Source organism: Oncorhynchus mykiss, chromosome 5 (genome assembly GCF_057628025.1).
Source record: "Oncorhynchus mykiss isolate SJ-2025 chromosome 5, ASM5762802v1, whole genome shotgun sequence".
Taxonomy (NCBI): Eukaryota; Metazoa; Chordata; class Actinopteri; order Salmoniformes; family Salmonidae; genus Oncorhynchus; species Oncorhynchus mykiss.
In genome coordinates this window covers 14,740,287-14,764,703 of record NC_143026.1, presented here as the reverse complement: position 1 = coordinate 14,764,703, position 24,417 = coordinate 14,740,287, and the positions used below count along the sequence as shown (strand labels likewise).

The 24,417-nt window shown below is 43.5% G+C and overlaps 1 protein-coding gene and 1 pseudogene across 44 annotated transcripts in view; one reads left to right on the top strand and one right to left on the bottom strand.

Moving 5' to 3' along the window:
• LOC110523261 (spectrin alpha chain, non-erythrocytic 1) overlaps positions 1–17,036 on the bottom strand; it is a 52,502-nt gene extending 35,466 nt beyond the window's left edge. For 23 of the 44 annotated variants that reach the window (XM_021601791.3, XM_090233790.1, XM_090233796.1 and 20 more), the window contains exons 1-6: positions 11,434–11,693; positions 2,668–2,907; positions 2,116–2,241; positions 1,335–1,475; positions 708–988; positions 278–577 (exon numbers count right to left, since the gene is read on the bottom strand). In XM_021601791.3, coding sequence (XP_021457466.1) covers positions 278–577; positions 708–988; positions 1,335–1,475; positions 2,116–2,241; positions 2,668–2,907; positions 11,434–11,454 — 1,109 coding nt within the window. In that variant the 5' untranslated portion in view covers positions 11,455–11,693. Of the gene's footprint in view, positions 1–277; positions 578–707; positions 989–1,334; positions 1,476–2,115; positions 2,242–2,667; positions 2,908–9,741; positions 10,522–11,433; positions 11,817–16,864 lie in introns of those variants that run through there. The other 21 variants (XM_021601793.3, XM_090233797.1, XM_090233806.1 and 18 more) reach the window with 4 other exon arrangements.
• A 3,690-nt stretch (positions 17,037–20,726) lies between these two features.
• LOC149983170 (uncharacterized) lies at positions 20,727–22,742 on the top strand (annotated as a pseudogene).
• The last annotated feature ends 1,675 nt before the right edge of the window (positions 22,743–24,417 follow it).

Sequence of the window (24,417 nt, the reverse complement as noted above, 5' to 3'; positions counted from 1 at the left end):
ACATACAGTCAGTCAGAAGATAGGGTTCTGCATACTTTCAACTAAACTGGGCTTAAATGGCTGATAAATGTTTTGTTTGACCAAGCTATTGGGTAGTCGCTGTGTGTTGAGCGCAGTGGTGTTACGGTACTAACCCAGTAAAGTTACAGTACTGACCAAGTACGGTTACAGTAGGGACACTGCAATGTTATGGTAGTGACATAGTAACAATACGGTACTGACCCAGTAAAGTTAGTGTGTTCGCTGTTAGGGCGGCCAGGGTTTTACCGGTACCCACCTGTAGGAGTCGTTGAGGCGGGCGTGGCGCTCGGCGGCCAGCGTGCGGATCTGCTCCCAGTTGGTGATGAGCTCATCCCTCTTCAGGTGGATCTGGGAGGCGTTCTGGGGGTGGGTCTGCTGCAGACGTTCAGCCTCTCCGCCCAGAGTGTTGACCTTGTCCTCGAGGGCAGCCAGGTCTCTCTCCAGGCCCTCATGCTTGCGCAGCAGAGCCTGAACGCTGGCCAGGTCCCGGCCAAAGTCATCGGATGCCATGAGCTGCTCCTTCTCCTTGATCCAGCTAATGGTCTCGTCCACATCCCTGCAGGCCACATAACACTCTCAGTCAGAACAGAAAATCCAAATGTCTTGATCCTCTCAGTTGTCTTGTGGCTTCCCCATCACACACACACTCCAAAATAAAACACACACCCAGCCTGTCCTGGGCATACCTGTTAAATCTCTGCACCTCGGCGGCTCCGAACAGCCTGCCCTGCCTCTGCTGCGCCAGGCCCTTGAGCCTCTGCCAGGCGGCGTTCACCTCCTCCTGCTTGCGAACGATGAGCTCCGCCTCGGGGTGGGACTCCTGGCTCAACTTGCCCGCCAGCTGGTTCACCTCGTTCACACGCTCCTCGTGGGCTGCCAGGTCCGTCTGGAACTCCTCAAACTTCTTCTGTAGCACCTCTACGTGCTCCAGGTCCTGGCCCAGCTCCTCAGAGGTGGCCATGGCCTCCTGTTAAGACACAGGTTTTGGTAAGATTTAGGATCGGTTATATAGTAGGGCCCTGCAGACATGGTTATGGGAGGCTAATGTTTAGAATTGGTTATCTAGTAGGGCCCTGCAGACACGGTTTAGCAAGGCTAATGTTTAGAATTGGTTATCTAGTAGGGCCCTGAAGACACGGTTTAGGAAGGCTAATGTTAGGATAGGTTGTCAATAAGGTCCTATGGCAATGGTCTCCTGTTGGATATGATTTAGGGTAAGGTCATGTTGTCTATTAGAGTTCCGTAGACATGCTTTAGGCCATGGCCTCCAGTAGATATAGAGGATGTGTGTGACTTCAGGTTGAGACACTGACCTTGTCACTGATCCAGTCCAGGGCATCCTCACACTCGCGCAGGTACTGCACTAGCTTCTGGGCCTGAAGTAGACGGACACCCTTCTCCTTGGTCTTCTGCAGCAGCATGTCCCAAAGACGGTGAAGCTCCTCCAGACGAGTCTAAAAGCAGAAAGGGAAACCATTTACACAGGGTGATGGAAACTGATTCAAGACCAGGGCCCATATTCAGTCTCTCAGAGTTAGAGTGCTGATCTGGGATCAGGTCCCCTCTGTCCATACAACGTTATTCATTACGATCTAAAAGTAGAAATTAGGGCCCATATTCACAAAGTATCTAAGAGTAGGTGTGGTGACCTAAGACTGACCAAATCAGCACTCCTACTCTGAGACACAGGTTATGGTTCCAGTACTTTGAGTCCAGTACTTGCTGAAGCTGTAGTTTGAGACCAAGATAAGTGCATATCAATAGAAAATAGGCACACACACATCATGCACTTCTCATAGTCTTCATATATAGGTCATAACTACACAGCAAACAGAATGGATCTGAAAGAATTAAAAGGGAGTGGAACCTAAAAGAGAGAGAAACACAAGAGCCAGGAGGTCCACATCACCCAAGCACCTACTTTTATATAGTCTGCCATATTGAAACTTGAAACTATGGGTCTCTGGGAAGTCCGGTAGGGCGTGAAGGACTGAACCAGACATGATCGGGGTTAAAAAGGGTGGATTGTGTAGATCTATCTTGGTCAGGCACATAGCTCAGCGGACTGTGTGGGTGTGTGTCATTGTCTCTTACGCGGATGGTTTCGGAGGCAAAGTGGCCTTCGGAGATCATAAGGTTGCCAGTCTCGTCTAGCTTAATGATGGCTCCAGCGTTGGCCTGCACCTCCGCCTCAAAGGCCTGATGTTTCTGGAGCTTGCCCTGTGGGGGGAGAGGAGGCATGTTAGCATGGCAAAGATTGCAATGGAAAGGACAGACATACCTGGCGAAGGGTCACGGATTATGATGTACTGATCATTTTGTGTGAGTTTTATGACCTTGCGGTTTCATTTTGAACGGCCACTAGAAAGGCTACAAGTCAGTCTATTCACAAAAAGTGGCTCGTGCATACTGTAATAAAGTAAGGTGACAAAATGGAATCAGGATGTTATCATTCATTTTGTCAAAGCCATGGTTACAGTACAACACAACCCAAATTCCAATAGACTAAAATGACAACTGGACAGGCTGATCCTAAATCTACCTGGAGCTGTTGAAATGCATCCTTGTGCACTAAAACCCATGATGTGCGATAGGTAGGTACTGTTATGCCATATGCTGACAGACATACGGACAAGGCAGACTGACCTGGAGGTTGGTAGGGTCCTTGTAGTTCTCATCAGAGGCAATCTGCAGCTTCTCCTGGATCCACTTCTCCAGCTCGTCAGCATCGCGGCGGAAGAACTGGAAGCGGTACGAGTCCTCCAGCTTCTGCCGTCGCACGCCCGACAGCTCCTTGAAGCGCCGGTAGCGGTCCAACACCTGCTGCCGGCGCTCCTGGATGTCATCAGCAGACTCCAGCACTTTCACCCCACTGGTATCCATTCTCTGACAAGAGAAATACAAATGGGGGAGGTAATCATTAACACTTCTTACCACTTGCAACAAAACGATTCTGCTTTCTAGTTGTTAGCATTAATAGTTACTATAATTGAGATGAGTGGATGAGAATGCCGTCAGCCATCTTGACAAATGTATGTGTATGAACAAGATGGCTGCTACCATTTGTCCATCGCTTTGAATAGTATAGAAATAAAAGGTCCAACTGAGCCTGCTATGGCAACGCTAGCATCGCATCAAGCATTTCTACTTGGCCGTCATCCAATTTCTCTAATCTCTGCTTCTTTAGGCCTTTAAAACACAAGAGCTCTCAGAAACGGAATAGCTGTGGAGGACTTCCAGAAGGTCACAAAGTGCCATTCTTTCTTTTCCACTTTCTCTTTCCCTGGGGGCATTTGAACACAGTGCTGCTCTTCATGGATCTCTACTCACCACGCAAAAAAATGGAGGAAAAGTCACGGAAGACACACAACTTTATAGAATACAACGAGACAAGGCTGACTATTGCTATGAAGGACAAAAACTCCCCAGTGAAGTAAGTAGCCAGCTCCTCTCCAGTCCAGCTGACTCGCCGTGGGGCCAGCAGCTGAGAATGCGAGAATGAAAAAAGGGAGTGGAGGCAGAAATTCCACACAGCTCTGAACAAACAGTAACCAGACCTCACTTCACAATTGGACTGCTGCTGTCAGCCCTCCTAACACGCACCGGCCCTCAGCCCCCCTCTTCACCAAGCCTATATACCATCCCACCATACACCGGGGGAGTGGAGGCCAGTAGAAAGAGGGAAGAGTAGGACGAGGTAACCAGACAGGATCACAGTCACCCACCCTGTATTCTAGTCCCCAGCCTGGATAGTGGGGCTGTCAGAGGACCACACCCTGGTAGTGACTGTAACGCAGTCTCTGCCAGGCAGGCATACCCAGGGTGCTTCCTTTCATATACTACTTGTCTCTCTGGACAACAAGGAATGTGAGCTGAACATTTGGTGTCATTTCTGGAGTGGCAGGATGCCCGGGAGGGCGAGAGAATCTAGGCTCCTAGACCATAAATTGAATTACCAGTATTCAACATGGCAACTTTGAAGCTGATGTGACAGTGAACTGTAGCAGCATAAAGTGCATTTAAGATGGCAAATTTGTCTTTTTCAATCATTGATGAATACACAACAAAATGTGAGGCAGCCTCCAAATGGCTTCCGTGAGATTGTAGGATTTTAGCACATGGGTGTAATCCCAGCCTACCTGCCAACCATTGTGGGGGGATTGATAAATTGTCCGTGGCCAGTCTTTCCCAATGCTTAGGCCTACATCTGGAGTCTTTTCTCAGGGTGGTGTGACCTACACTGTGGCCTATCAGGTCCCTGTGACCTCTGATACACCAGACCAGGCCCTGGTGGAGAGAGGCCAGTCCAGCTGAACACCAGGGGGAGAAAACACACAGCATCCTTCATCTCAGGTCAGGACTGTTTGCGCATGGTTGTCATCCAGTTCCAATAGACCATCTCATACCCTTCATACAATTAGAACCTTCTCGACAGAAATAAACAGACTAAACCATTCTTCCAGAAAGAAAGGTACAGACAAGGTGTCTCACAATAGACATGGATAAGATCAAAATGTGATATGACGACTATGAACAGAATTCAGTGTGCTTAACTGAGTAATTTATTTCAGTAAGGAGGGACAGAACATTGATTTACCCAGCCAACCCAAGGACAGTGAACCCCATGAGCAAAGAGGACCATATAGAAATAAAATAAAATAGCTGACAGACCAACAGTCTGCCCCGGGGGGTGGGGGTAGTGCTAGACCTCATGAAATAGGCCCATTGTTAAAACACGGCCAGCGCAGCTCCCATTCACACAGCGAGAAAGAGGGGTGGAGAGAGATAGAAGGAGGGAGAGAGACAGTGAAATTGTCCATCTCTGACAGTAGGATTAGTGGTGTCAGCAGTGTGGTGACATTCAGCAGATCCAGGAGACACTGCTTGGTCTGGTCCACAGAGGGGCCGCTGGGCTGGCTGGGTCTCCTCAATAATCAACATACCAGTTTGTTGCCTGGTTCAACTCTTCCCCAAACATCTTCCTACACCAGTGGCTCCCAACCAGGGGGTACTTGAGAAGATGCACATGAAGGGGTAATTCGGGTGCACTCCGTTCAGAGCAAAATTCAGTTGGAGGTACAGTAAATGAAAGAGTTTGGGGACCACTGAACTACACCATAACCCTAACTCACTGAAGAGATGGCACCAGGAAGAGAGAGAACTGAGGAGCCAGGAGTCCAGTCAAAGTGTAGATTGTTCTATATAGCTCATATACAGTGCATTCGGAAAGTATTCAGACCCCTTGACTTGTTCCACATTTTGTTATATTACAGCCTTATTCTAACATGAATGAAATTGTTTTTCCACTTATCAATCTACACACAATACCCCATAATGAAAAGGCAAAAACTGCTTTTTAGACATTTTTGCAAAAACATTTGAAATATCACATTTACATAAGTATTCAGGCCCTCTACTCAGTACTTTGTTGAAGCACCTTTGTGGCCATGTTTACAGCCTTGGGTATGACGCTACAAGCTTGGCACACCTGTATTTGAGGAGTTTCTCCCATTATTCTCTGTCCCGAAGCCACTCCTGCATTGTCTTGGCTGTGTGCTTAGGGGCATTGTCCTGTTGGAAGTCTCCCCAGTCCACGGTCCTGAGCGCTCTAGAGCAGGTTTTCATCAAGGTTCATGTTTCCTAGTCCCTGCCAATTAAAAACATCCACAGAGCATGATGCCGCCACCACCATGCTTCACCGTAGGGATGGTGCCAGGTTTCCTCCAGACATGACGCTTGGCATTCAGGCCAGAGTTCAATCTTGGATTCATCAGACCAGAGAATCTTGTTTCTCAAGGCCTGAGAGTCCTTTATGTACGTGCCTTTTGGCAAAATCTAAGCAGGCTGCCATGTGCCTTTACTGAGGAGTGGCTTCCGTCTGAACACTATCAAAAAGGCCTGATTGGTGGAGTGCTGCAGAGATGATTGTCCTTCTAGAAAAGGTATCCCATCTCCACAGAGGAACTCTGGAGCTCTGTCAGAGTGACCATTGGGTTCTTGGTCACCTCCCTGACCAAATGCCTCCTCCCCCTATTGCTCAGTTTGGCCGGGCGGCCAGCTCTAGGAAGAGTCTTGGTGGTTCCTGTTGTGTTCTTGGGGACCTTCGTTGCTGCAGGTACCCTTCCCCAGATCGGTGTGTCGACACAATCCTGTCTCGGAGCTCTACGGACAATTCCTTCGACCTCATGGCTTGGTTTTTGCTCTGACATGCACTGTCAACTGTGAGACCTTACATACAGGTGTGTGCCTTTCCAAATCATGTCCAATCAACTGAATTTACCACAGGTGGACTCCAATGAAGTTGTAGAAACATCCCAATGATCATTGAAAACAGGAAGCACCGGAGCTTAATTTCAATATACTATCCGGATGTACTGTATGAGTTTATGGCCAATCTGCCATCAAACAAATCAATCTATAAAAAGAAAGAGATACGTCAGAAATAACTGACAAGATCATGAAAAAGCATTTAAACCCATTAGTAGCCTCTACACTGGCCCATTTTCTGTAAAAAGCATCATACTAGACAATTTCCCCTCCCCCGTCCCCTTACACCAGTCCTAATACACAAGGGTTTAAATCATCCCAGGATTTAGCTGACCACAACCCCGTTCTGCTCTGACATCTGCCTGTGGGGATGAAGGCACACGCTACTCTGACTAGCCTGTTTGAGGGACAGCTCTCTGGACCAATGAGTAAACAGCCTTTGGGTTGTGTCTTCAGGACACCGCCTTTCCTGGGAGACACTGCTGCTCTGAGACACAATGTGCCAAAGTCGTTGTTGAAGGAGTGATGAAGAGAATTTTACAGCCGTGTGAGATATCGTCACTTCAGTGTGAACTTGAAGTCATCGGACCTTGTAAAGAGTTTGCCCTGTTGGCATGTGGTTTAGAGACAACTGAATGTGTGTGCAAGTCCAGGTGTCAAGCCCAATGCCTTCCGAAAGCATGTATACCCCTTGACTTATTCCACATTTTTTGTTTAACAGCCTGAATTCAAAATGGATTAAATAGATATCTTTCCTCACCCATCTACATATGATACTCCATAAAGATGGAGTGAAAACATGTTTTTTGAAATGTTTGCAAATGTGTTGAAAAGGAAATATGAAAATATTCACACACCGAGTCAATACATGTTAGAATCACCTTTGGCAGCGAAAATAGCTCTGAATCTTTCTGGGTAAGTCTCTAAGTGCGTTACACACCTGGATTATACAATACTTGCCCATTCTTTTAAAATAAATTCAAGCTCTATCAAATTGCTAGAAAATTATTTAAGCCTTGCCATCAAACAGATTTAAGTCAAAAGTGTAACTCGGCCCATCAGGCCGGTAAGCAACTCCAGTGTAGAATTGGCATTCGGAATGTATTCAAACCCCTTGACAGACTGGACCAGGTTTTCCTCTAGGATATGCCTGTGCATAGCTCCATTCCATTTCTTTTTAATCCTGAAAAACTCCTTAACGATTACAAGCATACCCATAACATGATACAGCCACCCCTATGCTTGAAAATATGGAGAGTAGTAATCAGTAATGTGGTATATTGGATTTGCCCCAAATATAACTTTGTATTCAGGACAAAAAGTTAATTACTTTGCCACATTTTTGCAGTTTGATTTTAGTGCCTTGTTGTAAACAGGATACATGTTTTGGAATAGTTTTTATACTGTACAGGCTTCATTCTTTTCACTCTCATTTAGGTTAGTATTGTGGAGTAATAACTACAAAGTCATAATTCCACTTTGACATTATGGAGTATTGTGTGTAGGCCAGTGACAAAGAAAATCTCAATTTAATATTTCAAATTCAGGCTGTAACACAACAAAATGTGGAAAAAGTCAAAGGGTGGGAATACTTTCTGAAGGCACTGTAAATGGTTACATTACAGAAAAACAAATCTGTAGCATTTATCAGACGACAATACATTTGGGGAAGGAAGAGGCCACGTCATAGCACGTTGTATCTTCGACCTGCGGTAGACCCCCTAGCACAGTGCAGCTGCAATAGGAGATAGTGCTCGACTGACGCTGTGAGTGGTAGATAAGACCAATTTCCTCCATCTCCTGCCCCCTCTCTCTAACACTCTTTCCCTCCCTCGTCCACTTACCCACTAACTACCTCACACACCCCCACATACTACTACTAAACAGCAGAGCTGAATGCTTCCTCGAGGCTCACAGTCTATATAACCCTTGATCTCTCGCCAACAGGCTCATTCATTTTTAGTGCTAAGAGGAGGAGACAGAAGCACCATGCACAAATTCCATCCGCATTACATAGGATAGTCAAAGTCCAACCACCTGGTTTCTCAACCGTGTAAGCAAGCAGCAATTAAATAACTCTACGGTGGTTAGGACTTATACCTAACAGTGGTTAGGGCTGCTTATCAACTGTACAGAGACAAAGGTTGTGGATTGAGGTGGTGGACCCACATCCTGTTTTTGTGGCTTCATTGTTACTGTTTTATTTCTGGTTCAAAATAGCACTTAGGTGGTGGGGGTGACAGGTGGGTGGCCATGGGTGTGGCCAATGGTACAGTCAACAACAAGAAATCTTAAAAATAATAATTTTTACCTTTATTTAACTAGGCAAGTCAGTTAAGAACAAATTCTTATTTTCAATGACGGCCTGGGAAAGAGTGGGTTAACTGCCTTGTTCAGGGGCAGAACGACAGATTTTTACCTTGTCAGCTCGGAGATTCGATCTTGCAACCTTTCGGTTACAAGTCCAACGCTCAAACCATTTGGCTACCTGCTGCGCGAAAAATCTGAAATCTTTTAGGCTTAGCTAAAAGATTTATGCTAGTTTCCTGCAAATTTACACCATTTACAATGGAGCTAAGAGAAAATCTGCAATCCTACACATTTTGCCATGGCTTATGCCATCTGAGTGACTTAAACATAAAATCAAATGGGGGCCTCATGCAATGACAAAAATACTCCCGAATGCATGATTTGGGGAATGATTTATTCTCCCTGACTATCTAGCATTTATTTTGGTGATTGCTAGTTCTCAAAAGTATTATTTTTTAAAGTGCCATTATCATTCCTACATACTTTATTTGGTTTTAGTCGTTTTAGTTAAAAAGCTTTTTTTCCATCCCTAAAACTATTTTCCCAAATAGTTTTCTATGCAGAAAAAAAACACTAACTATAGGCCTAGATACCCGGAAAGTGGTTGGGTTAAATACTGACGCAGGAAACTAGGCTAAATTGCCACTTCAGTACCAACTACATAAGACATCTTTAGAGAAAGAAAGACGTTATGTCAGTGCACGGGACCGGCACACTTGAAGTGTTATGTAAATGTGGCTGTTTCAAGGTTCTCTAGAAGATTCTTCCCTCCCTCTGTTCTCCCCTTCAGTCATTTCCCAAAGGTGCATTCAACTTGGGTGTTTACCTCAAACTGTCATGTCAAACTATTTCACATTTTCAATGCATTAACGAAATTTAGTGAATCAGCTATATTCAAAATTAATATTAATTTGGTATTCTTGATGAGTCAACAACTTGAACGCAAATATCATCACGTCATTGTCTGCAATAGGTATTTGTCACTGAAATAACCACTTGTAATCGCCACACAGTAGTGACAGTACCTTTTCAGACGGTTAGCCATTGTCATGAAGGCATATTAACAGGGCTGTTCCAATTCCGGTCCTGGAGGGCCAAAACACTTCTGGTTTTTGTTCCTACCTGGTAGTTAATTGCACTCACCTGGTGTCCCAGTTCTGAATCAGTCCATGATTAGAAGTAAAGGATGAAAACCATAAGTGCATCTATTCCCACTCTCCCCATTTAAAAAATCAGGTCATTCTCATAAAAACGTGCCACAGATTCCATTCGAGGAGGCCAGAGATATTTATAGATCCCTGTGTGGCTCCCATCGCTGCACAAGTATCCAGAGATATTGCTCTGCGGAGAGAGAATGCGACACAAGGTGGGTGGGTGGACGGGTTGGTGGAGAGGGGAGGGGTATTGATTTGCTTCATTCGAATTATTGCCTACGCATTAGGCCTAGGATACTCTTAGTAGCTGGATATTTCATTTGAGTGCACCAAAGTCTTTGCTCGCTTCCTGGCATAAACAAATCCATTCGTTTTGACGGAGCACAAAAAATGATTATACTGAGGAGAAGGCCCATCATCACTCCCAAAGGGTGAGACAGTGGGAAACAGATAATTGGTCTTTTGACCAATTATATCAGATCTTTACACATCTTGATATAATTGGTCTTTTGACCAATTATATCAGATCTTTACACATCTGATCTTTTCATAGCTGATCGGATTGGTCAAAAGACCAGTAGGTGAAAAAAAAGATCAGAATTGGGCTGCCTGTGTAAACGCAGCCATAGTCAGCCCCCTCACGGTTCCTATGGTAACATCAGTTAGCGAGGGGTTATATGACGCCATACTGGGCGAATGCAGACCGGAGGAATTTACAGGAAACGGCAGGGTGATCCCAGAAGACTTAGTACATGCCGAATACATGTGCAAAGAGAAGAGGCGTAGCTTCAGTTCCCTTCCCTCAGAGTGAACCTTGACAACCCTCCCCTTACAGCCCACTCCACTCCTAGCTGATCGGTAGCATGCCCAGGGGAGATTTGAGTGCAGCTGAAGAAGTTAACAGTGGATGGTTGGTTTGTGAATTAAAACAATATGTACAAGAGTGTGATAAGGCTACATGACAAAATATTGAATTCAGCTTCATTGTTACTCTTATTTTCATACATTTTCACAAACTTTCAATCAGTCATACAAATCCCAAATCCTACTCTGGAACATCACCAAAACAATCACGTCTGGATTAAATCAAAATGGCTGCCGCCCAGTCAAGAACACAGTGAAATGCCAATGTCAAGAGATTTGACATCTGGGGAGGTTTACCATGCCAAATGCAAACGTGATTCCCTTGCATGTATTTTTTTTCATAAATAATGGTCAGTGACATTAATTTAATCCAGCTCAGTTAAAATCAACACAAACCTTCAGTTTCATGCACACGACTCCACTGACAACGCATGCAGTAGCCTAAACGTAGGCCTGAATTCAGTGATTCAATTACCATGGAATTCAGTTAAAACCAATCAAATTACCACATTAACCAAGTCCTGTCAAGACAAAAAACATTTGCTTACACAAACATACAATGCATGCAGAAAACGCAGGCCTGAATTCAGTGACAAATTCCCATAAAAATAAACTAAAACCAAATCAACTGACCAGAGTTAGATTAACACAGTTAACTATAAACATTTACTCAACTTAAATTCTCAAAAATTAAGGGACATGGGCTAACCATTAACCTGTAAAACCAACTTTGGTTATGTATCAAGAGAAAATCAAGATATTCTGGGCTGTTTATCCAGAGCCCTGTTCTTTCCAACACTGTCTCTGCAATCAGTACCTGAGGAGAGGTGGTGGCCATGAAGCCAGCAGCAGTCACTTCGGTCTAGGCTCCAGATGAAAGGCTCAACTGATAAAGGAAGAATGAGAAACTGAACGCCCCTCTTATTCTCTCTCACTCGTTCTCTCGCTGCAGCGCAGACAGACGCATCGCCCCTGCAGTGGCTAGGCCGTGATGGGAGCAGGCCAAGATACCGCCCAGCCCTTTGCGTCTCTCTGCCTCTTTCCCTCCCTCCCTCTTCCTCTATTCAGCAAAACAACAGCATCATGGCCTGCTCTCAAACATTCTCCCTGGCTGCTCTCAGCATTCCAGAAATGTCCATGCATTCGATGAACACCCTTCCGATAGCAGCAACGCACACAACATGCAAACTAACACACAGTGGTGACACACGTTACCTTCAGTTTTGGTTTAATAAACTGGGACATGACGACAGGTGCCTGCGCAGGCTAAAGGCAACAACATACACCACAGTTTCATGTCAGAGCAATGGGTTATTTCCAACCATTCAAAAAGAGGAGAATTCAAACTATTGCTTTTAACGAACATGACTTGTTGACATTGATAAATACAGTTGCAATAAGAATATTCATTCAGTCACAGCATTACAAAAGTGTTTGTTATTTGCTTTGTGTCAAGTGTGCATGCCCAAAGTATGAGGTGAGTTAGGACAGCCAGCCAGCAACCTGATAGACCACTAAGGCCAGGGTAACAGCATTCAACTGCATTAAGATCAGTCATTTTTGTATTATGCAAGTCATTTGGGATTAACAAATGACACACAGTTTGATGTATTGGGTTACTAAATCTCAAATAGAGCTCAGTACAGTTTTCCAATGGCAAACTAGGTAACACTCATTACCGAAACATGCATTCTCCTCTCCGAAACCATTTTGGAAAAATAAAAAGTTTACTTTGGCAATCTGGGCTTAATCTGATAGTGTGCCCCTTGTTCTTTATACATAAACTATATACATACAAAAGTATGTGGACTCCCCTTCAAATTAGTGGATTTGGCTATTTCAGCCACACATGTTGCTGACAGGTGTGTAAAATCAAGCACACAGAATGCCACCTTTCCAAGAAGTCAGTTCGTAAAAATGTCTGCCCTGCTAGAGCTGCCCCAGTCAACTGTATGGGCTGTTATTGTGAAGTGGAAAGGTTAAGGAGCAACAACGGCTCGGGCCGCGAAGTGGTAGGCCACACAAGCTCATAGAACTGGACCGCCGAGTGCTGAAGCTTGTAAAAAATAGTCTGTCCTTGATTGCAACACTCACTACCAAGTTCCAAACTGACGCTGGATGCAACGTCAGCACAATAACTGTTCGTTAGGAGCTTCATGAAATGGGTTTCCATGGCCGAGTAGCCGCACACAAGCCAAAGATCCCCATGCGCAATGTCAAGCATTGGCTGGAGTGGAGTAAAGCTCGCCGTCTTTGGACTCTGGAGCAGTGGAAACGCATTCTCTGGAGTGATGAAAAACGCTTCAATATCTGGCAGTATGACAGACATATCTGGGTTTGGCGGATGCCTGGAGAACACTAGCTGTCCCAATGGATAGTGCCAACTGTAAAGTTTGGTGAAGGAGGAATTATGGCCTGGGGCTGTTTTTCATGGTTCGGGCTAGCCCCTTAGTTCAAGTGAAGGGAAATCTTAACGCTACAGTTTACAATTACATTCTAGACAATTCTGTGCTTCCAACTTTGTGGCAACAGTTTGGGGAAGTCCCTTTCCTATTTCAGCATGACAATGCCCCCATGCACAAAGCGAGGTACATACAGAAATGGTTTGTTGAAATCGGTGTGGAATAACTTGACTGGCCTGCACAGAGCCCTGACCTCATCCCCATCGAACACCTTTGGGATGAAATGGAACGCCTACTGCGAGCCAGGCCTAATCGCCCAACATCAGTGCCCGACCTCACTAATGCACGTGGCTGAATAGAATGCAAATCCCCGCAGCACTGTTCCAACATCTAGTGGAAAGCCTTCCCAGAAGAGCAGCAAAGGGGGGGGACCAACTCCATATTAATCTCATGATTTTGGAATGAGATGTTCGACGAGCATACCATTGGCCATGTAGTGGATGGGTACATACAAATAATATGTATACACAGGTTATGACAAAAAACAAGTTTCAAAAAAGATTGTGTTGCGAAATACATAATAAGTTAATTTTAAATATATTTATTTTCCGTGCTGTTTAACTCCAGCCTTTTCAAAAGGTGAGCAGTGTAAAAAAAAAAATTTAAAAATGTTGAAGTTGCTTTGTTTATAGCCTTTTTGGACTTTGAAAACTGTTGCGGTATTAAGAATTATTGCATTAGTAGTTGTGAAAATTGTGGTAAAATGCATATCTGATCAATAAACACAACAATTATGAAATGGATGAATAAAGATCCTAATGTTAGTGATCCAAGAGTAATTATTTTCTGTCAGTTTCGTGAGAATCACCCATATACTTTTGTGCAGCTCAAATTTTGGAACGGACCATATCCGTCACTCTGTTTGCGTAGGGCCCTTTACACAAAACCGACACACTGAACAGAACATATACGGACAGTATAACTGAATAAGAGTGGCATCTGTCCTCGACCATTTCAGACAGGGAGTGACTAAATGGATAGGGATGCTTTAAATTAGACTACTTCACTGTCAACACATTCTCTGTTCAAATGTGATTATCAGTCAGCCAGCCGGAAACCATATAGCTGACCATGTTAAACAAGACAAACAATGAAAAAAAACTCTTGAATATGCCGGGAACTGGAAGCTAAATCAGTCCGCTGTTAATATGTTTAGGGTTAGGCCTATACGAGGTTCAGACTTTAAAATTAAATCAATACGACACATTTTTTGAGTGAGGAGCGCTGATTAAATGTTTTTCATGTGAATTTGTCCTTGGTCATGTGTTTCCTTCACTCTGGTGACAGTTGATGACCTCAACCGTGTTCTTGATCCCATCAAGAATGCAAAACACACGTCAAGAATGCAAAACACAGACCTGCCAAGGGTACATTGTGTGTCTAATGGTTTGAGCAGTTTGTTGTTGAGCCACACCCATTCTGTCACCCTTCAACAGAAACACAATGTGCATCACCTATGAAGGGAAGTGGGTGGTGGTGGGTAGAAGAGCTTATAAAATATACCCCTTTCTGAGCTCGGTGGATGAACTCCCTTGACTACACAAGAAGCTAATGAAATAAGTTAATTTTGTTTCCTGCCTGGCCCCTTCCATTCTATATATTTCCAGGGATTACCTCATCGAAGGGATAGGGACAGACAGCAGCAGCATTATGATTGCTCCACCTAACTCTCCGAAATGCTAAGTAGAGCTTCCTTCCCCCATCCAATCGATTCAGATCTGAGCATAGTAGGGCGAGGGACTATTGGAAGGAGTTAGGGGCCACAATGCAACCAGGCCCGAGTTCGGAACATACCGTCTTTAGTCTGGAGTGATGACTGGAAAACTACATTCTGACATTGGTGCAAAAACTACCAGAGACACTATGAGGACAGAGAGGAGACAACTGAACAGGCTCATCCATAATGCAGAAATTATTTCTTCACTCAGGCTGCAGCTCTGAGAATAGACCTGAAATTCTATTAATAAATTAGCACGGAATAAGGCCATCAACTAGAAAAATGACAGGCCTTCTCGTCTCTGCAATGTCATGGAGACATTGGTCTTACTAGGTCACAGGAGAAGTAAAAACTAAAACAGCTAAAAGCAGCAAGCACAGATCACAAGCCTTGCATGCTAATCTTTGAGGACGTAGTTGTTACTTTCCCCATGGATTTCTCACTGAGGATGGAAAAGGCTTATGTCATGTCCACAATTGGCCACCACCCTTGAAATGCAACGCAATGACGCAAGCGAGGCACAGCGTGGTCCAAATTCTCAGAGGTCATCACCCACCCAGCTGTGCAAATCCTCTCCCTGTGACTTCAACACATATCTATCTTTTATTCGATTTTTATTGGCATGGCATGTTTGTTCACATCTACATTGCCTTAGGGCCCTTGCCAAACTCTTAAAGAAGGTGAACTGCTGACAACAGCAGCTGTTCATCCGAGTGTGTGTTGGAAAATACAAATATTTTCATTATGATAACTTTACATTTATAAGGATTTTAATGAATTTTGTTATTATTATAATTGGTTTTAATGTTTCAACTTTTATTTAACTAGGCAAGTTTGTGAATAAGAATTTGTTCTTAACTATGACGGCCTACCCCAGCCAAACCCTTATGACGCTGGGCCAATTGTGTGCCGCCTTATGGGACTCCCAATAACGGCCGGTTGTGATACTGCCTGGAATCGAACCAGGGTCTGTAGTGACACCTCTAGCACTGCGATGCAGTGCCTTAGACCGACCGCTACACCACTCAGGAGCCAGAGTGGGTGAGATAAAACTCTATTTAGCGCAATAAGTTTACCACACCATCAAGACGATTATAATCAGGAAGGATTAGGTATACAAAAGGCTAGTAATACCACCACCCAATGAGAAAACCATCAAAATGCATTGAAAGCGAGGTGAAAGACAAATCGACAAAGGCCATCGACACCATCCAATGGCCGAATTACTAAAACAATGAACAGCCAGCTGCTTTCTGCTTACCATGAGAAAGATTCATTTAGGATATTCTTAAAGCCGTATTTTAGAAGTATGTAAATATTTGCCACTACGCAGTATTGCTGCTATATACAAACGCCCTGGTTGGCTTGACCAGCAGATGATGCCATTATATTCAATGGCATTCTAACTGTGTGGCATTGATGCTGGGCGGGTCCTTCGCCTATAGCCGACACAAATATGTCTTCCGTCGACAACAGACAATAAATAACAATTAATTAAATAATGTATATTTATACACTAAGGTTATAGTCAATTACATACCATATGTATAAATGGGTATTTTATTTATAAACATTTATAAGCTGCAAATATTGCTGTAGAATGGGTCGCGACGTTGTGGGCTCGCTCTGTCAACGCAAGGAAGCTTAGCTAACTTGCTAGCAAGCTGACAAGCCAGTGATGGCTTCTGGTTCAGCTAGCTAATAAAGCTAGTCTCCATAAGGTTTTATAAGTCTGTTTCAACAAGTTATAAATTAAGCTTGTTTTTTTTACCAGGGAGGAGATGGCGGTGACCTGGCAGTTATGTCAAATATTGTATAGTACGTTTAGAAACTGGTTTTGCTGTCGGGCTTGCATCTCCCAGATGCAAGTAGCTAGCTAACTTAGTTAGCAGGGGGATGGTGAGGCCACTGAGGTATATAGGGTGAGGCTAGTTGTGTTAGTGACAAAAATGCTATCCCACACAACCTAACGTTACTAGAAAAAGCAGGATGGTAAAATTGCTATATGAATAGGCTAGTTAGTAAACGCCAAAGCCGTTTTTATTGAAACCCACCACGTGCACGCTTACCTCTACTTTGCAGGTAGCTTTCTAAAACCGGATCAAAAATGTTTGGAAACCTCCCGGAATAAAATAGCTGTCGACGGGCGTCGAGCTGTTCTGGGCTGTAGAGTGAGCTGTTTGGGATGTCGCTAGTGACATCATGCACCGCAGCACCGAATGTGTAACGGTGACTACCGGAAAATACCGAACCTCATCATACTATAGTTTTGCATGCTTATGTAATACATTTGTAATAAATGTGACTTAAATTAACATTATTTCCAGTGATAATGAAACTATATCATATCACATTAATTTAGTGACTGTTTCACATGTCTAGAAGTAGATGTGTGTACTCGTGCAGGATGCAGGCCATTTGGCCGGGTGCCACAGAATACATGTTGGTTCTATACAAATATATAAAAATGTCTATGGTTTGTATTGTATCGTGTCACCTTATGATTGTTGTCTTATTCATAGAAATAAAACATGTTTTGTTATACTCCTGTATCAAATTACCAACATTGTTTCCTATTATTTTAAATTAACATGGAATGTAATATTGATACATAGTTTGCTTTGTGTTAGCATACAAACCAATCTGTCTGACACAATGTACTTGATTTTAAACTAGGTTGTAATATTTCAAGAATGTATGCTTAACACTGGAGGGCAATGCATGGCTGCCATGTTTTCCTCCGGGCTGGCTCGGCCCTCCCCTCCTGAGTGAATCATTGTGAGCTTACAGAACAGGGCTGTGGGCAGCTGAGCGAAAATTGAGGAAACCTAAACTTTCCCGGAGGACCTATCATCCTATCACCTCCTCTCTACCTTCTCTTCCTCTGTATCTGCTGCCAAAGCCACGTTCTATCCCTCTAAATATCAAGCTTCTGCCTCTAACCATAGGAAACTGTCGACGACAACTTTATTTCACTATCTCATCCCTCCTTAAGCCTCCACCCCCTCCCTCTCTGCAGATGACTTTGTCAACCACTTTGAAAAAATGTTTGATGACATCGGCTACTCATTCACTCAACCCATTGAATCCATTGGTCTCACTCACACCTTACACCTTGACCTCTTTCTTCCCTCTCTCTCCAGATGACATCCTGCGACTAGTGAGGTCTGGCTGCCCGACAACCTGCCCACTTGACCCCATCCCCTCCTCCCTTCTCCAGACCATCTCTGGAGACCTTCTCTCATTCCTCAAATCCCTCATCAACTCATCCCTGACCACTGGTTGCGTCCCCTCTGAATTCAAAATGGCCTGAGTTGCTCCCCTTCTCAAGAAACCAACACTCGACTCATCTGATGTCAAAAACTATAGACCTGTATCCCATCTTTCTTTTCTTTCAAAAACACTTGAGAGTGCTGTCTCTGATCAACTATCTCATTATCTCTCTCAGAGCAATCTTCTTGACCCTAAACCTCTTCTCTGTGTCACGGAGGCTCTCCCCATTGCCAAAGCTGACTCTCTCTCCTCTGTTCTCATCCTCCTAGATCTACACTGTGAACCATCAGATCCTCCTCTTCACCCTCCCAGGGCTGGGCATCTCAGGCTCTGCACACTCTTGGATTGCATCCTACTTGGCATGCCGCTCCTAGAGGATCTCTGTCTGCGCCATGTACTCTCACTACTGGTGTCCCCCAGGGCTCGGTTCTAGGCCCTCTCCTCATCTTTCTAAACACCAAGTCACTTGGCTCTGTCATATCCATACACATGGTCTTTCCTATAATTTCTACGCAGATGACACTCAGCTTCTTTTCTCCTTCCCCCTTCTGACACCCAGGTGAAGACACGCATCTCTGCGTGCCTGGCAGATATCTCAACTTGTGTGTCAGCCCATCATCTCAAGCGCAACCTAAACAAGACGGAAGTGCTCTTCCTCCTGGGGAAGGCCTGCCCGCTCAAAGACCATCACAGTTGACAACTCCACAGTGTCGCCATCCCAGAGTGCAAATAACCTTGGAGTGACCCTGGACAACACCCTGTTGTTCTCTGCAAACATCAAAGCACTGGCCTGCTCCTGCAGGTTCATGGTCACAACATCCGTAGAGTACGACCTTACCTAACACAGGAAATGGTGCAGGTCCTAATCCAGGCATTTGTCTTCTCCTGTCTGGACTACTGCAACTCGCTGTTGGCTGGGCTCCTCGCTTGTGCCATCAAACCCCTGCAACTTATCCAGAATGCAGTAGCCCGCCTGGTTTTCAACCTTCCCATGTTCTCTCATGTCACCCCACTCCTCCACACACTCCACTGGCTTCCAGTTGAAGCTCGCATCCACCACAAGACCATGGTGCTTACCTACAGAACAGCAAGAGGAACTGCCCCTCCCTACCTTCAAGCTATGACGTAAATATATCACTAGCCACTTTAAACAATGCTACCTTATATAAATGTTACTTACCCTACATTATTCATCTCATATGCATACGTATATACTGTACTCTATATCATCGACGGTATCCTTATGTAATACATGTATCACTAGCCACTTTATACTATACTATGCCACTTTGTTTACATACTCATCTCATTTGTACATACTGTACTCGATACCATCTACTGTATCTTGCCTATGCTGCTCTGTACCATCACTCATTCATATATCCTTATGTACATATTCTTTATCCCCTTACACTGTGTACAAGACAGTAGTTTTGGAATTGTTAGTTAGATTACTTGTTATTACTGCATTGTCGGAACTAGAAGCACAAGCATTTCGCTACACTCACACTAACATCTGCTAACCATGTGTATGTGACAAATAAAATTTTATTTGATTTGATTTGATTTGCTCAAACCCTACACCCCAACCCGAGCACTCCGTTCTGCCACCTCAGGTCTCTTGGCCCTCTCACCCCTATAGGTGTTCAAGCTCTTCTCTGTAAGTCACTCTGGATATGAGCGTCTGCTAAATGACTAAAATGTAATGTAAAATGTTTTCCCAAAGTACCTGACACAACTAACCTATTATTGGTGGCGTTGGGTTAAGGATTCAATTCAATATGACTTTATAAATGCAGTAGTATAACTAGTGCTAGGCCTACAGCAGTACTATGACTCACTCGGGTGGGTTGGGAAGTCGGCACACTCTGTCACGCCCTGACCTTAGTATTCTTTGTTTTCTTTATTATTTTGGTTAGGTCAGGGTGTGACAAGGGTTATATGTGTGTTTTTGTCTCATCTAGGTTGTTTGTACTGTCTAGGGGTTTTGTAGATGTATGGGGTTGTTTCCATCTAGGTGTTTATGTAGGTCTATGGTTGCCTAGAGGCAGGTGTTTATCGTTGTCTCTGATTGGGAACCATATTTAGGCAGCCGTCTTCTTTGGGTATTTCGTGGGTTATTGTCTATGTTATGTTGCATGTTAGCACAGTATTTATATAGCGGTCACGGTCGTTTTTTTTGTTTAAGTGGTCTTCATTAATAAAGAATAATGTACTCTAATATTCTACCCACGCTGCGCCTTGGTCTACTCCATACAACGATCGTGACACACTCACAACATAACTTTATTTGTTTATCCATTTTTTATTTCACCTTTATTTAACTAGGTACACAAACAACTTACTTGTAGCAAATAACATTGAATACCTACCAATAGTGTGCTTCCATTTCTATTATAATATAACATGTTCCCAGATGGCTCTGTCTAGAAGTATCACCCTCCTTAGCAGACATGCAATGAACCATGTTGTCACAACTTTCAATTGTCGGCTCTGTTTACATTAGACAGCCCCATCAAGATAGAAGGACAAAGAGGACAGAAACAACCAATAGAAAGACACCCGCTACTCTAGATTCAGAACCCCATATAAAACCAGCAATCAACCCTTGCAATCTTCACATTCATTTCAGTGACCGACACAGACCAAACCAGGAGAATGTCAACTTCTGAGGACTTTGCATTGTCCAGTGAGAATTTGGCAGCAAGGGACAATGGCAGAGGCATAGCATTCCACTTGTAAGTACCACATTTCTTTACTATTATCCTGCTGACAGTTACATGAATTAGTCCTTTGCTGAGGGGAGGTTGCCATACCAAATTGTTCTATTTAAGCATATCTGCCGCTGACTGAAAGGTTATGCAGTAATAAAACTCAGAATTTGCTCAACAGCTTTGATGCAGTTGACTCAGGATACAGTTTGCAACCTGGTGTCATCCCAACCAATTTTGATGTCCAACAATTACAGCTAAGCCTATTTTGGCTTTATTTTTACTGATTTGTGTGCTAATACCCTCTGGTGTGACCATGCCTTGTGAAACATACTATTGCCTGATTTGTAGGCAGGCCCAACACCCAACCTCATTTTTATCAAAACTCTATGCAAACGCTATCCACAACCCCCATTCTGTCACACCTCTGTGAAGCAGTTGTGATAAAAGCCTATAGGTCTGATGGTGTGATTGGAAGTTAACTTTTACATTATTCTATTGATCAACTCAGATTTCGAATCCAAACAAATCAAATGTTTATAAAAGGGACTCATTGTGTCGTTCTCTTTTGTTCCTGGCCTGCTGTGGTGAGATACCTACACTGTCTAAACCCCCCGTGGACTCTTGGGGCATGGCCTTTCAGCCCATGAACTCTCTCCCTCTCTTTGTTCATAATAAATGCGTAATTACAGGCCCTAAATATCCTTCTACCATAGTTGCTCAAACCATGCTGGAAAGGACAATCAAAATACTACTAGGCCTAAGTGTTGGCACTAGATACACAGTTATCACCTATTATATTTTCAATCCGAATTAAAGTGTGTCAGTGTGTTAAAAAACACTCCACAATTATTTGTGTTCGAATTTGGTTTAGATTTATCTGAATTTGTCTTTGTTTGGATGTTTTCTAGGAAATGCCTAACCTGCCTAGTCCAAGAAGAAATCTTCATGAATCTGAGAACAACAATGCTATGAGAAGTCCCACAATTGCTCTCTGTTCTTGTGAAGGATCTCCCATCGCCACCATCATTCACCTAATGGCCGAAATGAGTTCACGAGCTGAACTTAAAAACAGACTCCGAAGACAGTTAGTGATAACAATCCAGAAACGTGACGAGTACCAGAGGAGAGACAGAGAAGCCAAAGCCAAAGTGAGGATGTTTGAGAGAAAGGCCATTGTGTTGAGGGCACAGGTCAGTGCTTTACAACCAGGTCAATTCCATTTGCGATCTGGTCAGATCTCAAACAACTTAGTGCGAGCCAGCAGACAAATACAGGTAGGTTTACTTATCTGGCTTGATTAGGATGTGTAGGTAGGGCTGTATTTTTGTGCAGATGCTGAAAGCTAAAGACAAATGGGGTGACAATTCCTTAAACACAACGAGGGCCAAATTTGTGTCAATTACTTGTGTTGAAATTAGATGTAGAACTTTTAGCTTTATTTTGATCTCTTCCAGGAACTGCGTGAACAGGCTAGACAGTATCAAATGCCTATTCCGATAAGAACTGCTCGTGGATCTCAGAACAGTGCTATGAGATGCCATGGTGACACTCTCTGTTCTTCTTGTGGCCAACCTCTCACTTCAATCAGCATACGCCTACGGGCGGTGATAAGATCCCGGCAAGCACTGAAAAACACCTTTCGAAGACAATTCGCGCTGATAATCCAGCAACGTGATGAGCTCAGGACCAGAGCCAGAGAAGCTGAAGCTAAAGGGAGGATTTTGGAGAGAAGGCACATCCTGATGAAGGCACAAGTCAGAGCTGTGCATGAGGCCTACCTAAGAGATATCGAGTTAGGTAATCTCAGCAACCCATAACCAAATGTTGTGTGAACCTTGGGTTCTGGAACCAGGGGATGTGATGTTTGTGAGAAATTGGAAGTTATTTGATAAAGTTATTTGTCACTTACCCAAGTGGCGAGAAATGGCTAGTTATTTGATGCAAGATGATTTGCAGTTGACAGCAAGTCAATAGCCTTATGACAGGCTTCTCTCATGAGAGAGTTAGGTGAAAGAATGAAAATATACAATTAATTCCATGCATTCGTGCATAACAAATTCCATGCATAATTCCTTTGAATACCATAATGATCTTAGCTTTTCTGTACAATATTTTAATAAAAATGTATACATTCTATATATTTATTTTCCCTTTTACCTATATTAAAGTGGATGAGAAAAAAATAATTTCTAATTGCGTGTACGTAACATAAACCATTGACTCTAAAGGAGTGTAGGCTATGTCATGACGTTACCCTCTTTGGGTACAGCGAGCACTATTTCCCCCTCCCTCTGCACTATTCCCCCCCTCCCTCTGCTCCAGCCCTTTTCTATGCATCATTCCCCTACCTCTGTCACACCCAGGCTGCTGTGGTCAGAAGAGCTAGTAAATTCCTAGAGAAGATCCTGCCTCATGGCCAGACAGTATAGAGAGAGTGAGTTTTCATAGAGAGAACAAAGGAGTTTCTTCCACCTCACAGAACTGGAGAACCAAACGACATTTATGTTCTGGAGAAGGTATAAAAGATTGGTGAAGAATCCGGCTACGAACTGGTCCGTTTGGTACAATTTTGTGAAACTCATGGGAGACAATACAGCCACATTACCATAACGCTGTTTGTACAATAGCCTCAGTTAGGAGGCTTACATATTTGTTGTATAAGATGAATGAGTGAGGGTGATACTGTTTGTGAAATTGTGTAATGTGATTTTGGACTGTTTAATGAAGGAAACTCCAATTCCCTAAAAAGTTTCACTAAGTCAGGACCTGGCGTCATGAGACAGCCTTTTTCTCTGTCCCGAATAAAACCCCCACCTGGGTTTTCTATCAGCAGACCGAGCTTACCTAAATTACGAGATGGCTAAAGGTTGCAGACCAGCTTACCACGAGAGGGCCAAGGTTTGAGTAGAGACCATAAACCTGAGTATAAGCTAAGATTTGAGTAGATGGCTGAATATTTTAACCATACCACATGGTTAAACTCTTAGACTATCGATACCGACAGAATAAGAACAAGTCTGACATTAATTACTAGTCTGCAGCTAGGAATTCGGCATCATTGAACGCGAAGACCGACAACCGCCGAAACATCTATTCTATAACGACATGAATGAATGTCATTCTGAACTAGCCATTCTAACCACGACAGAGAGAGAGAGAGGGCGGACAGACTTTCCAACAAAAACAAACTTTTCAACAGAGATCCCGATGACACACTGAGCGTAAATATATATATATATATTGCAATTGTTCCCGAATGAGTGAGCGTTCATGTTCAAAGGATTACCATTTAAATTGTTATAATTATCACTCTAACAAGCCACCATACCGGTTTAGCCCACTAGGGCACATCCCCCTATAATTTCTTTGTAACCATATCTACTTTGTTTGTTTGTGTTATGCATTTCTGTGAGTACTTAGTAAATAAATGATTTTAAGACAATTGATGTATGGATGACTCATAGTGAAGACCGGGTTTGTGCAGATAACCAACAATTTACGACGTTTGGAATGAGACTAACGTGTGGTAAAGAATAATTCATTAATACGAAGGCTAGGTGATCAGATATTAAAATATCTGAAAGCTATTTTAGGAAAATTATAACTTTTGTAATCTGAATATTTTCCTTGGTGCC